This window comes from Corvus moneduloides, chromosome 1 (assembly GCF_009650955.1).
Source record: "Corvus moneduloides isolate bCorMon1 chromosome 1, bCorMon1.pri, whole genome shotgun sequence".
NCBI lineage: Eukaryota > Metazoa > Chordata > Aves > Passeriformes > Corvidae > Corvus > Corvus moneduloides.
In genome coordinates this window covers 134,869,006-134,881,888 of record NC_045476.1, presented here as the reverse complement: position 1 = coordinate 134,881,888, position 12,883 = coordinate 134,869,006, and the positions used below count along the sequence as shown (strand labels likewise).

Below are 12,883 nucleotides of genomic sequence, written 5' to 3'. Positions count from 1 at the left end.
GTGAGATCCTGCCTGGAGTACTCCATCAGTTATGGGGTCTGCACTATATGAAAGGTGGAGCAAGTCCAGAGGAGGCCAGAAAAATGATCGCAGGGCTGAAGCACCTCTCCTGTAAAGAAGACAGGCTGAGAGAATTGGGGTTGTTCAGCCTGGAGAAGAGAAGGCTCTGGGAAGACCTTACTGTGTATTTTCAACATAAAGTAAAAGGTCTCTCTCAATCTTTATTAGTAGGGCCTGTAGTGATGGGACAAGGGGCAATAGTTTCAAGCTGGAAGAGGGTGGATCTTGGCTGGACAAGAGAAAGAGTGGTGAGGGTGATGAGGCGCTGGAATAGGAAGGTGTGGATGCCCCATCCCTGGAAGTGTTCAAGGCCAGGTTGGATGGGGCTCTGAGCTGGTGCAGTGGCAGATGTCCCTGCCCATGGCAGAGGCTGTTAGGACTGGGTACCTTTAAGGTCCCTTCCAGCCCAAACCATTCTGTGAGAAAAGTGTCAACTGTAATATGTGTGTGTAAGAAAGCAACATCAGAGTTTATTTCCAGTGTTACTTTTGGTGTTTTCAGCCTTATGAGGGCAGTTGGATATCCAGTTAATGTAGCTATCTAAATGGGATTTCCTAGAGGCTTTTTATTAGTGTTATTGTTGTTTATTTAGGACAAAATTGATAACTAAAGTAGGATAGTCTTCATATTCCAGTGCTTATAGCTTAGCTGATTTCAAATGGAGTGGCAAGAGCAGCTCTAAGTTCACTGGTTTACAACTAAGATTTAAAATACTGTCAGATTGTTTTGTCCAAGCTGCAAAGAAGGCTTATGGAGTAGATCATGCTGTCTGAGATGCTCCACAGGGGAGAAGGTGCTCTTCCCCAGAGAGTTCAGTTCAGCATGCTTATAGATATGCTGGGACTGGTTTGCTGGCATGGGCAGAGTCCAATAGGATGAAGTTTAGTAAGTCCAAGTGCCGAGTCTTGCATTTTGGCCACCATAACCCCCGGCAACATTATAGGCTGGGGGTGGCGTGGCTGGACAGTGCTCATGTAGAAAGGGACCTGGGGGTACTGGTCGACAGCCGACTGAAGATGACCCAGCAGTGTGCCCAGGTGGCCAAAAAGGCCAGTGGCATCCTGGCCTGTATCAAAAACAGTGTGGCCAGCTGGACCAGGGAAGTCATTCTTCCCTTGTACTCGGCACTGGTGAGGCCACACCTGGAGTACTGTGTCCAGTTCTGGGCCCCTCAGTTCAGGAATGAGGTTGAGACGCTTGAGCGTGTCCAGAGGAGGGCAACAAGGCTGGTGAGGGGCCTGGAACACAAGCCCTATGAGGAATGACTGAGGGAGCTGGAGCTGTTGTGAGAAAAGGAGACTCAGAGGTGACCTTATCACACTCTACAACTTCCTGAAAGGTCATTGTGGTCAGCTGGGGGTGGGTCTCTTTCTCCAGGCAGCAAGTGACAGAACGAGAGGACACAGTCTTAAGCTGTGCCAAGGGATATATAGGTTGGATACTAGGAAAAATTTTTTCGCGGAAAGAGTGGTGAAGTACTGGAATTGTCTGCCCGGGGAGGTGATGGAATCACTATCCCTTGAAGTGTTTAAAAAAAGATTGGATGTGGCATTTGGTGCCATGGTTTAGTTGAGGTGTTAGGGCATGAGTTGGACTTGATGATCTTAGAGGTCTCTTCCAACCTGGTGATTATGTGATTCTGTGTGACTTTGAGAATTCCAGCACACTGTATGTAGCAGGCACTGTGAGATTTTACCTTCAAGTTCGCAGGGAGAGTGGAGTTTGGTGCCTATACTCCTTAAAGCCTAACCCTGAAGTATTAACAAAAACAAGGACTCAGGGCTTTCATGAGGAGATTTGTACAAAATACTATTAGGCTTTGACAGTAAAATCCAAAAATCCGCCAAAAATCTTAAGATTTGGAGTGAAGTTGGAATGATGCTTTGCCAAAACACTTAGTTACTGCTTCTCATCAAGGGATGGTTAAATGCTTCATTTCATCTTCTTACTTCCAACTTTTTTGGCTGAAGAGTTTTGTTTGGTTTGCTTTTTAAAATAAAACCATATTTCTTTGCTGTGCTGAGGAGAATGTATGGATGTTCCTCTTTTGATTGAAACAGCAGAAGTTTGCTTTGCTTTCTGGTGGTTCTTTAGGGGTGTTTGTAGTTTTAAAATTGTGATGAGAAATAACTCTGGACAATTAAAACCTGAAGTATGCAAAGTTTCTGAAAGTCAATAAAAATTTAATGAAAAGGATGAAAATATAGCAGTCAATTTCCCTCTTACAGGCAGAACAGAGCTGTTTCCCTTGCTTTTTCCAATCATAAAATCTGAAAGTTTTTTTCCCTCCAAATGTTAAAGTTTTGGAGGAAAATCTTCTAGTGCTCACTGTTCTTCTTGAATATCACTATGTACTACCACATTGTATTAAAAATTGGTTCTGTTTTCTTCTCCCCTCTCCTACTTTTATCAAAACTTACCTCTAAAAAGTTGGGTACAGATACTATCTATGTTTATTCCAAAACGACATAATTTGGAGTTTGCTGATGTTGATGGTGCAATTCAAATCATTACTCAGATTGGGAGGAAATGAAGGAATATGGTGTCTGCTGGAACTCTTAGTTACACTGGTATTTCTTCTACTGGCCTGTAGATATTAAATCATTAATATGAGAATTAATACGATGAGAATCCTTATAACTAAAATAATTCCCTTATATAATTCAGAACATCCTAGCTGCTGTGCAAGTGCTGTCTTCATGGAAATTTGGCCTTGTAACAATTGTTGCATAGGAAGTGATTCATATGAAGCTTTTTATAAATATCTTATATATATATATATGTATATATATATCTGTATATCTTGTAAATATCTAGCAGGGCAGCTTCCAGTTTTCTCCTTGACTGCTTTCAAAGCTCTTCTTTGTGACTTTGCAGTCATTAATCTTAGATTTTTCCCTAAATTACTGCTTTGGATCACAAATCCTCATTTTATGCTTTCTGTTTGGACTATTTCCCTTCAGTAGTTTCATTAAATAATACCAATCTTGCTTTTGTTTAAGCTTTGTTCAGTATTTAATCTTCAAAACTTTTGTTAACAAGAAGTTTAAAACAGTTCTTCACTTTAATCTTTTTGTATAGAATAAAGTGGAAAAGTCTCTTGTTTAAAGGAAACTGAAGAGGTCTTCCTTGTCTTTGTGGTTGCCCACTTTGGGTTGTAAATTTAATCTGTGGGGAAACAGCATAAACTTCATTTGTTTGATATATTTTTTTGATGGAACAAAACCTCAGGCCACTCATTGGGGAGGAAAAAGAGCTGTATTCTGGGAACAATAAATGCAAAACAGACAGTGGACTTTAAAAGAATAGACTCTGTGTTCATGCTGTCTTTGGTTATAATTGTGCCTGTGCTGTATGTGGAGTGATGTGCTGTTATTTATGGGCCCTAGTAGGTGAATTTTGTGGCTGTTGTATTTAGTTTGTGTATGCTAGCTAAATCCTGTGTCCTTGTTTATCCTTATACAGCTCTGCCTAATCCAGTCTTCCTATTTTCTACTCTGTTCGTAGTTTTACCTGTCTGTTTTATCCATAAACATTTAGAGTTTTTAAAGAATAGTGTTTTAAAATTTGCCTTGGTACATATTGCAGAATTAAACATTGAGCTTCAAAAAAATTCTAAAATAGCCTTATACATTTTTGAGTCACTGGTGTCATGCTGATGTCTATTGTATGTGTTGTCCATGTGTGAATGGTGTATATTAACGGGCAGTTTGAAGATTGTCTTCCTTAATACTGCACAAGATGAATGTCACTGGCAAATAAGAGGGTAACAATAATTTGGTACTTTTTCCAATGGTTGTCAAATACTAGAATAGAGATGGAGAAGAGATGGTTCCTGTCTTTGCATTACTGTTCATATTCAAGTCCAAATGATACTCCTGAGTTATATTTCATCTTAGACTTCTGATTTCATGGAATCATAGGATGACCTGAGTTGGAAGGAACCTTAACGATCATCTAGTTCCAATCCTCCTGCCATGAGCAGGGACACATTCCACTAGACCAGGGTGTTCAGAGCCCTGTTCTACCTGGCCTTAAGCTCTTCCAGGGATGGGGCATCCACAGCTTCTCTGGGCAGCCTGTTCTTCCATGTACTACACAATACAAGCAGGTCATGTACTGTATATTGCAAGCACAAGTATTTGTCAGATTTTGTTCCTCTTTATTGTTTACTCTTTATTGTTATATCTGTTGATAATAAGCAAGTTGGTGAAGCCCTGGCCTGCAGAGCTATAGCTTGTGTTGTTTGAAAAAATAATGGTAGGCACAAGTCTTCTTCAAAGGTGTAGATTGTATAATACTGTAGTTAGTGCTGTATACTGAGGTGGTTACTGATGGTGTTTTCTGCATCTTGGGATGTATCTACACTGTGGGACAGGTTTAAAAAATTTGAAGGAAGAAAAAGAACGATTATGTCTTGTCCCTTGGGTAGAAGTACAAGTGACAGAGACCTAAGGTGAGTGGTGTGGGATGTTTTGCCCAGTGCAGAACTACTTTAGAAGAGGAGACAAATGGTCCGTGACTGCTCAAGGTGTGGAGGGCTGTGCAGGTTTAGTGGGAATGCTGTCTTGGTAGACAATGGCTGTACAGTGGAATGAGCCTGACTATTCAAAGATTAGTTGGTTTTTTAGAAATGTAGATTAGGCTCTTACTAGTGGTTGTTTGTATTTTTAGAGTAAATAAGTAATAAATGTTAATGTCAGCTCTTATACTTTAAAAATACTTTTTCCCTAAACTTTTCTTTCCTACTAATACAGGAAGCAGAGTTTTTTCTTTGAGAAAACTCTACAATCACTGGTCACTGCTAGGCATTAAGTTGTGAACGTGTTCAAAGTTGAAGGTAGAGAAGTTACGTGAACTTATTTGGTCGAGGGGAGACTGAGAGCTGTTCATCCCTGAGATGAGTAAAAGGTGTGATGCCTGAAGTTTGAGTGATTATATTCTGAGACGAGCATAAGATACATGGAACTTCTCAATAAGGACTCATCATTATTAGAGCAAATAGTTTAATGCATAAAAAGAAGGCAGGACCTAGAGAAAACACTTTCAGATGTAATTGCTGGTATGCTTATATGTTGAAATTTCAGTCACTGTAGTCATATGTCAGTCCTCTTGGGTGCTCCTCATGAGTATTCAGTGCTGGTTTTGGGACAGCCTCAGTGTCTGGGAAACTGTGTTGGTGACAACAAAGCTTGATGGTTATTCTTTGATAAATTCAGGAGAGTTCTCAAGTTGGCAGCACTTATGCTGCTTCTGGATGGAAGGCCTTTAACTGTTGGATGTCAGATTTTGTGGTATAGTGTCTGAGTCTGTCCTGCTGTCTTTAAGGTGATATTCTTCTGCTTGATGGAGTTTTAAATACAGCTTGTTGCATTCAAGTAAAAAGTAGTAAAAGAGAGAAGTTTGGTAAATAAACTGCATGAATCACTATAAGCTATGACCCTAGTAATGTCTTCAACACTTAAAAAAATCCTGGGATTTAGGTTTATATCTAAGCAACAGTGCACACTTCCAGTAGTTATAAGGTATGGAAAATTAAGGTTTGCTGGGCTAATAGATAGTGGAATTTTTTAGGTTGCTTGTTGAAATAAGCACCTCATCAATATATACTTGTTCAGTGGGTAGCTTAATGTATTTGGTTCTAATATTCTTTATAGCAGGCTCCAGTCATCTTTCCTAAGTAAAATAGTACATGTTGAAAGTGATGTCAGGAGCTTATCTGTTCAGACCCCTTGTTCCAAGCAGGTTAAACTTTGTTCAGGTTGCTCAAGGTCTTTTCCAGTCCCATTTTGGGTATCCAAGTTGCTGGGGCCCTTAGCTTTGAGGCATCACACTAATTCATCACTGCAAGTTGATTTTTCCATTTTGTTGTGTAATTAACTTTGGACAGAAAGGTCTGTCTAGCTATGGATGACAGTGCTGAGGAAAACAAGTTTGCTGGTTACAAAGGGTTGCATGCTGCTTGATGTTAATATGTCTTTCACCCCTTAATTGTAGCAATCAGATTACCAATCTTCCATCTCTTCTCATCCATATCTCTTACATTCCAATGTGCATTCTACTTGCCTTTGCAAGCAGACATAAAGCATGTAGCCTGGGTTTTCAGATATTTTGCTCAGTGGGTGGGATAGGGCCACCCTGCTTGTACAGTCATAGGCTTTGCTCCAGAAATAGTATGTTACATTCCTCCATTGGAGTTACTTCTTTTGTTTGTATCCTACTGGGGTTTAAATCTCTGACTTTTCCCACTCCGTGGTTAATATGTATCATCTTGGAGAGTTCTGTTGCTGAAAGAGCTGCTGTTTTTTCATTGAACTATGCACACTGAAAGTGATAGGTATAATATTTATTAAAAAACTTTAAAATCCGGAAGTTAGAAGGAAAATCAAACAGATCTGGCATTTAAGAAGGAGGAGGGTAAAAAAAAGCCTTTATACTTCAGGTACTTAAAAAGAATGTGCCATTTGTGCTTCTGAATTTTGTAATAACCTTCAGTTTTTGTGACTTGACATGTTATCAATGCATCATCTATCAGAGCTGCATGGCCAACGCTCCTTGAGAGTCAGAAAAGTAGAGTGCTTAATAAAGTTGCCCTGTTACTGTACAGTCTTTACTGTTTTTCCATAATGCTACTGTGGAGAATCCAGTTAAGGAGATTTAGAAGTTGTAGAGGAAAGCACTCAAAATGTCATTAAATCTTTTTAAATGCTTGAGATAAATTACTCTTTAATGAGATCTGCTGTAGGTTATGCAGAAAAAGGGAGAAAATACTGCATTTTATCTCACTCTGTTTCTAGAATGTCCACAAAAGAGTCCTTGATGGCAGTAACTAATGGCATCTCTTGAGGATTATTGTATACATAAATCAGCTATTTGTGCTCTTGAGAAGTTCCTCTCCAGGATGCAGAACAGAGAACACTGCAGACTTGTAGGCCTGTGACAGAATTCTGACAGATTCCTGGTGGCTTCTTGGAAAACTGTCCATCATGAAGAACAGCAAAAAATTTCTTCATACATTATCATCTGTATTTTAGTTTAATCTGTTTCTAGTAAGCAATGAGCACATCTGTCAGTGTGTAAAGATAGCATTTGTCTGTTGTGTACAGAGATTATTTCACAGGCAAGTTTGCACATGGGAGAATTTTTCATCTGTATTTTTTCCTGCCAGGGAAATAAAGAAGAGAGACATTAGTAACTAGAATAGACCATTTTTAGGTGATGAAAACAGGAAATCTGTAGGATATTAGTGTAGTCATCTTCATGAAGTGCTGTGAGATATTTTTGAGTGTAGAGAGCCCTACCGAGTCTGCCATTGTATGAAGGCAACATGAATGAGGTGAATGCCATTTAATGAGTATAATTGCTGATTTACTGTGAAATGTATTAACTGCTTAGCAAAAAAATCTCAGTGTTGCTCAGTGTGTTCAGATGTCATTGCTAATGACATCTATGTAGATAGTGTAGGAAAATCTTCAGACCAAACTTAGAAGTTCTCTTGATCCTCTCTACTAGCTCAGGCTTTTTTCCAAATGATCTACATATAAAAAAAGACAGTTCATTTGGTGTTATGGATCATCTAGTATGGTGTCTGATTCCACTAGCATTAAATTAGTTCAAACCATAGGTGGACCTCCTCATCTCCTGTTGAAGTGTCAAAACAAAGCTGCTCTTTACCCAAGGATTGAATTTAGCTGTGGAGTATATGTTTGTTACCCTGCAAATGATAACATCCTGCCATTGTCAGTGTTTTTGTTTGGTTTTTTGTTTGGGGGTTGGGGAGGGGGGTGGGGTTGTTGTTGTTTTGTTTGTTTGTTTTTTCTTTTGACCAATTTTTTTATTAGTCTACCTTGCAATGAAGAATGATTGAAAATAGTCTGGGATGATATGATAATAGTCCTTGTCATCCTGAGTTTGTGTTGTTGCCATGTTCTTTTCTTTGCCCTTTAGTGGAAGACCTCTGAATTTTGTGCTTTTTCGTGCCCTGGTCTCCCTTGGAACAGCTTTTGGTATTTCAGTATGAGTATTGATTTGTAATCCCCTGCCCAGAGAGAGTCATTTTGGGGGGATATTAATTTTGAAATGTTTACTTCAATCTTATGATTTATACATTGATTTAAAATTTTCTGCTGTCCCCTTAATTAATATAATAAATGACATTTAAATATGTCTTCTTACTGTTTCCAGCATTTTTCATTTTTTTTCTTGGCGCACTTACAATGCATCCTGTGTAATTAATTTTCATGTATTTGAATTTAGAATGCATTGTGAAATTCAAACAGTGCTGGGTTTGGAACCTGTACGATAATAGCTTTCCTGTGTGAGATCCTACTGATCTGTTTGTGGCTTACCATGGCCAGATGCTTTCTTTTTGTGGTGTGTGTGCATGTATGCACATGTTGCACGTTTTTCAGCCCTTGTCCTTGGGATGCTGCATTTAACAGTTCCTGTTTCTGAAGCAGCAAATACACCAGGTGTCAGATCTCTGACTTGTAATTCCCGAGACTTTGTCCTCTCAGAACACTCCATGCTGTTTGTGTCTTCCAGCAGAGCTGGAATTCAAAACTGTCTCTTGTTTTGACTTGTCCAAGAATAAAAGTTACCAAAAGCACAAGTGGAAAATGATGGTATTATTCTCTGTTCATGTCAAATATAGATGGATTTTCAGCATCCACTTGAAGCAGTTGATGGGGGAGGGTGTTGTTGAAGCCAGCAGAGCTCTGAACCTTTAATTGCTTGATTATTTGGTTTAGTTCTTCTGCTGCTTCCAGAAAGTTTGAAATCTTGCACAAAGTAATTATTATCAAATAATTATACTAAATGTAGGGAAAATTAATAGGTTCTAATTTTTAAAATCTATTTAGCCATCTATAAAATGATTTCCTTAGATTCACTTCTGGGTATGTATTGCTTCCAAAATGCTTTTCCCTTTTCATTTGTTCCTAGCATGTTGGCTTTTCTTACTAATTGCATTTCAAAGGTGACAATCTTAAAAACTTAGGATATCAGGGACAGCATATGGGAGATTGAGTCTCACTTTAATATAGCTGGGTATTTTCACCTAGCATGTGATGGTAAGCTTGTGATAGTAAGTTTTCTCAGGTTACAGAACAGAGATCTTTCACTCCGTGAAGAATAGCAGGAAGATTTATGTTCTCACATTTTCTCAAAGTTCTATGAGAAGAAACTGGCATTTTGTTTATTTAGTTATTTTGAGTTTGTAGAGTAAAAAATGAGAGAAGTGATGGTTCAATTTTTTTTTTTATTATTAGATCCTGTGCATGCTTTCTACTTTTGCTGCCTTTGCAAAATGGTTTTGTTCTTTAAAATAAAGATTTAAGTATTTTTCATTATTAAATACTTGCATGAATAGCTGCAAGGTACTAATTCAGGTTTGGTTTTCACTGAGGAGATAATGAAGAGATGAGTGGTGTTCTTTTTGGGAGTATCTCCTACCTTTGGAATGCATTTTTAAATTAACTTACCTAACCAGTAGTAGAACTGGCAGATGTTTTCAGGAGATGCACACTTATGCTTTTCTTTGACTGAATCAATGAAAGCTTTACCTTTAATGTGTAAAATGTTTGGTGGTAGAGAAATGTACCAGATGCCTCCCTAGAAGTCTTGCTAAAAATGTGATGAACATGTGAAATCTTTACTTGTTATTCAGTGAATGAAGCCTTTTTATATGTTGAAATTTTAATTTAAATCCTCCTTCAGACAGCATGTTTTGTGAAATGTTTTTTTCTTTTCTATTACCCATCTGTAGGTTCCTTCAGAGAAATCTGAATCCTTTGCATCCATGTTGAGACGCTCTCCTTTAATTCAGATGGGACCTGCCAAAGATAAAATTGCCATTGGTCAAATATTCCATGTTGTAGAAGATGATCTGTACATAGATTTTGGTGGCAAGTTTCACTGTGTGTGTAAAAGACCAGAAGTTGATGGCAAGTAAGTAATAAACTTATGGTAGGTGATTGACATCTGTAAATGACATCCTGAAATGCCTGGCTAAAGGGACTTGGACATCTTCTGGACTTGGACTTTGATAGTTTGTATGAATTCTGGGGTTTAACTGTGGAAGTCAACCTATTGTGCAGAATGAAAGTACGATCATAAACAGGTCTGCATAGCTCATCATTGTCTGGAATTCAGATTCCTTTACACATTATTGCTATCTGTATTATTCCAATATATGATGAGCAAAGGAAGTTACTGGGTGTTTAGTCACTGAAGAAAAGGGAGACAGTTGTCAAGCACTGTTTATTAAAATACTTGGGAGTTTTGTGGATGTGGAACTTCAATCCTGTGTAAGCAGTCTTCTTAGGCAGTAGCTATCCCTGCTAGGTGTATATACATGAGGTGATGTAGTGGGGAGTTTACATGTTATTTGTGATAATACTTTTCGTAGCAGATGATCAGTGCTAATGTGGTCAAATATTCCGTATTGTAGTAGGTGATTCAATATAGATTTTGGCGTCAAGTTTCACTCTGTCCTGAAGTAAAACAACTGTGGTGGAACTAGAACAATTGTGCTGGGGAATACAGTATTTAGCTAAAAGATAAGAAAGCAATGAATTCTAGTGGAAATAGCATTTATAAGCTTTCTAAACTGCCTTTAGCACCTTATAATTATGTATTATTCAAAGATCTCTTGTCTATTTAATTTGTCTCCAGGTTGCTTTAACACTTATTTTTTAACACACAGGCAAAACATCATCTTTTCAAATTCATAGCATCAGAATATTTTAGTCCATCTCTTTTCCCTCTGTTTTCCCTAAGAGAGGAGGAGCATCTTTGTTAATCTCCAACATCACTGTTTCTGAAACTTTAAATATGATTCCTGTGATAATCAGTTCTGAAATAGTTGATTTAACAAAAAGAGATTTAACAGAAATAATCACACGTTTTTGTACAAGTCTTTGATGGTATTTTATCAGAGCATTTTTATACTCAGCTTCTTTTTTTGACAGGTCTGTGACTTTCAGAGCAAATGTATTTGATGTCCCAGGATGAACTGAGTCCTTTATGCCCGTCCCATTTGGCAGCAAGCAAAGGTTTTCTCAGTCTATTGCTGCTGCTGTAGTGATAAAGCCCTTGTTGCTGTTTGCATCTCTTGCTAATTCTAAATCAAGATAAGCTTTGCTTTTCCCAATCCCATTCTTGCATGCTTGAGGAGTGTTTCTATATTAGTCTCAGTCTGTGACCATTCATTTGATTTTGTGGTGGAGTTCAGACTGAAACTCCCTGTTCAGCTGAACCAGCCTTCTGCCGGGCCTGCTCGTTCTGCACATTGGGAAAGATCCTTGTGAAGCATTGAGGAGTTTATCCTTATAGATCTTTGATGTCTTCTGTGCACTTTTTCATGACAGGGCAGCTTCTCTACCCTGAATAACCCGAAGTCTGCTGTCCTGAAGCCCAGATTTCTCTTCTGCCACTTTCCTTTCTCACTTTCCTTCCGCATGTAGCTCTCATTGGTGGTCTCTGCAGCTGAGACAGACATCAACTATCACATTCCAAAGCAGTACTTGTCTGCCTGTGTGTAACATGTCCAGCAGAAAACCTGTCCTACTTGGTTTGTCTGGTACCTCTGGTAAGAAAATGTCACCAGGGTACTCGCTCTGACTGCTCACTGCCCTCCACATTTGTTCCTCCTTGAGCACACATCAGGACATTTGAAGTGCCCGGTGACAATCAAGGCCTGCAATCATGAGGTGGCTTCTGGTTGTTTGAATGAAGCTTTATCCACTCCCTCTTTCTGATCACACTGCCCATAGCAGACATCCACTGTGTCTCTTTTGGTGTCCTCTCCAATTTTGGCCCATGGCTCTGAACTGCCTCCTCGCATGGTTCATAGCAGGGCTCCACTCACTCATGTCCCTTTTTTGCTTCCAGTTCAGCCTCTTTACCTTGTCCCGTGTTTGCTTGCATGGTTCTTCCCAGGTTTGGGGAGTGGGCAATTTTGTGTTTATCTTCAAATCCCTAACTGCAATTCACTCACCTTGTGGATGCTGAACCCTCCACTCACTGTTTGCTTGTGTGGTGTTATTATCTTATTTTGTCATGGTGCTCTGGCATACTGGGATGGCAAGACAAACTGGGGGAAAGGAATGAAAGATGTCTTCCTTAAAAAGCTCACAGGCAAGCAGGCATCTGTCTACTCCTTCCCTGCTCTCATCTTACCCTTAATGACTTATGTCTTTCCTTGTGGTTCATGTTGCAGAGGTACAGGGGAAGATGAGGCCCAGGAAAACTCTTGCTGGAGCAGGTGCTTTAGAGTCAGTTGTCCACTGACACTGGGAGCAGAAGCCTGGGGCTTAGAAGATCTCAGCCAGTTATATTTTTGGCTGCCTTTTATAATAATAAAAACAAGCAGATCCCTATAAAACTTGTTTATACTTCCTTCTCACTGCTTTTGAGTGGGAGTGGAGAGATGGAATTTAATAGCCTGGGTATTTTTAATGAAATTAAATTTGGGACTAAAGATGGTAGTTCCCAAAATAATAGAGACAGCATTTACAGCATGAGGATGTTGTGGCAGTGGAAATGGTACTGTTGCTACTCTATATTTAGTTGACTTAAGCATTCATTTGAGATGTAGGTGACTGATTCAAATCCATTTTCTCCACAGTTCAGACCAGAAACCTGAATTTGTCTCAGACTGCTTAAGTGTTTAAATGCTATATGGACCTAATCCTCTAAATAAAAATAATTAAATAAGAAAGCAAATAATTTAAATAATTCGTGCCAACTTTTTCCAATTGGAAATTGGAAAATTTGAATTGGAATTTCTAAAATTTACCTGAATTTACAGAAAATTGCAGTT

At 38.8% G+C, this 12,883-nt stretch overlaps 1 protein-coding gene across 1 annotated transcript in view; it reads left to right on the top strand.

Annotated features, from left to right (window-relative positions):
• MRPS28 (mitochondrial ribosomal protein S28) overlaps window positions 1–12,883 on the top strand; it is an 85,429-nt gene that overhangs the window by 9,519 nt on the left and 63,027 nt on the right. The window contains exon 2 of the mRNA XM_032128155.1: window positions 9,827–10,008. Coding sequence (XP_031984046.1) covers window positions 9,827–10,008 — 182 coding nt within the window. The remainder of the gene's footprint in view (window positions 1–9,826; window positions 10,009–12,883) is intronic.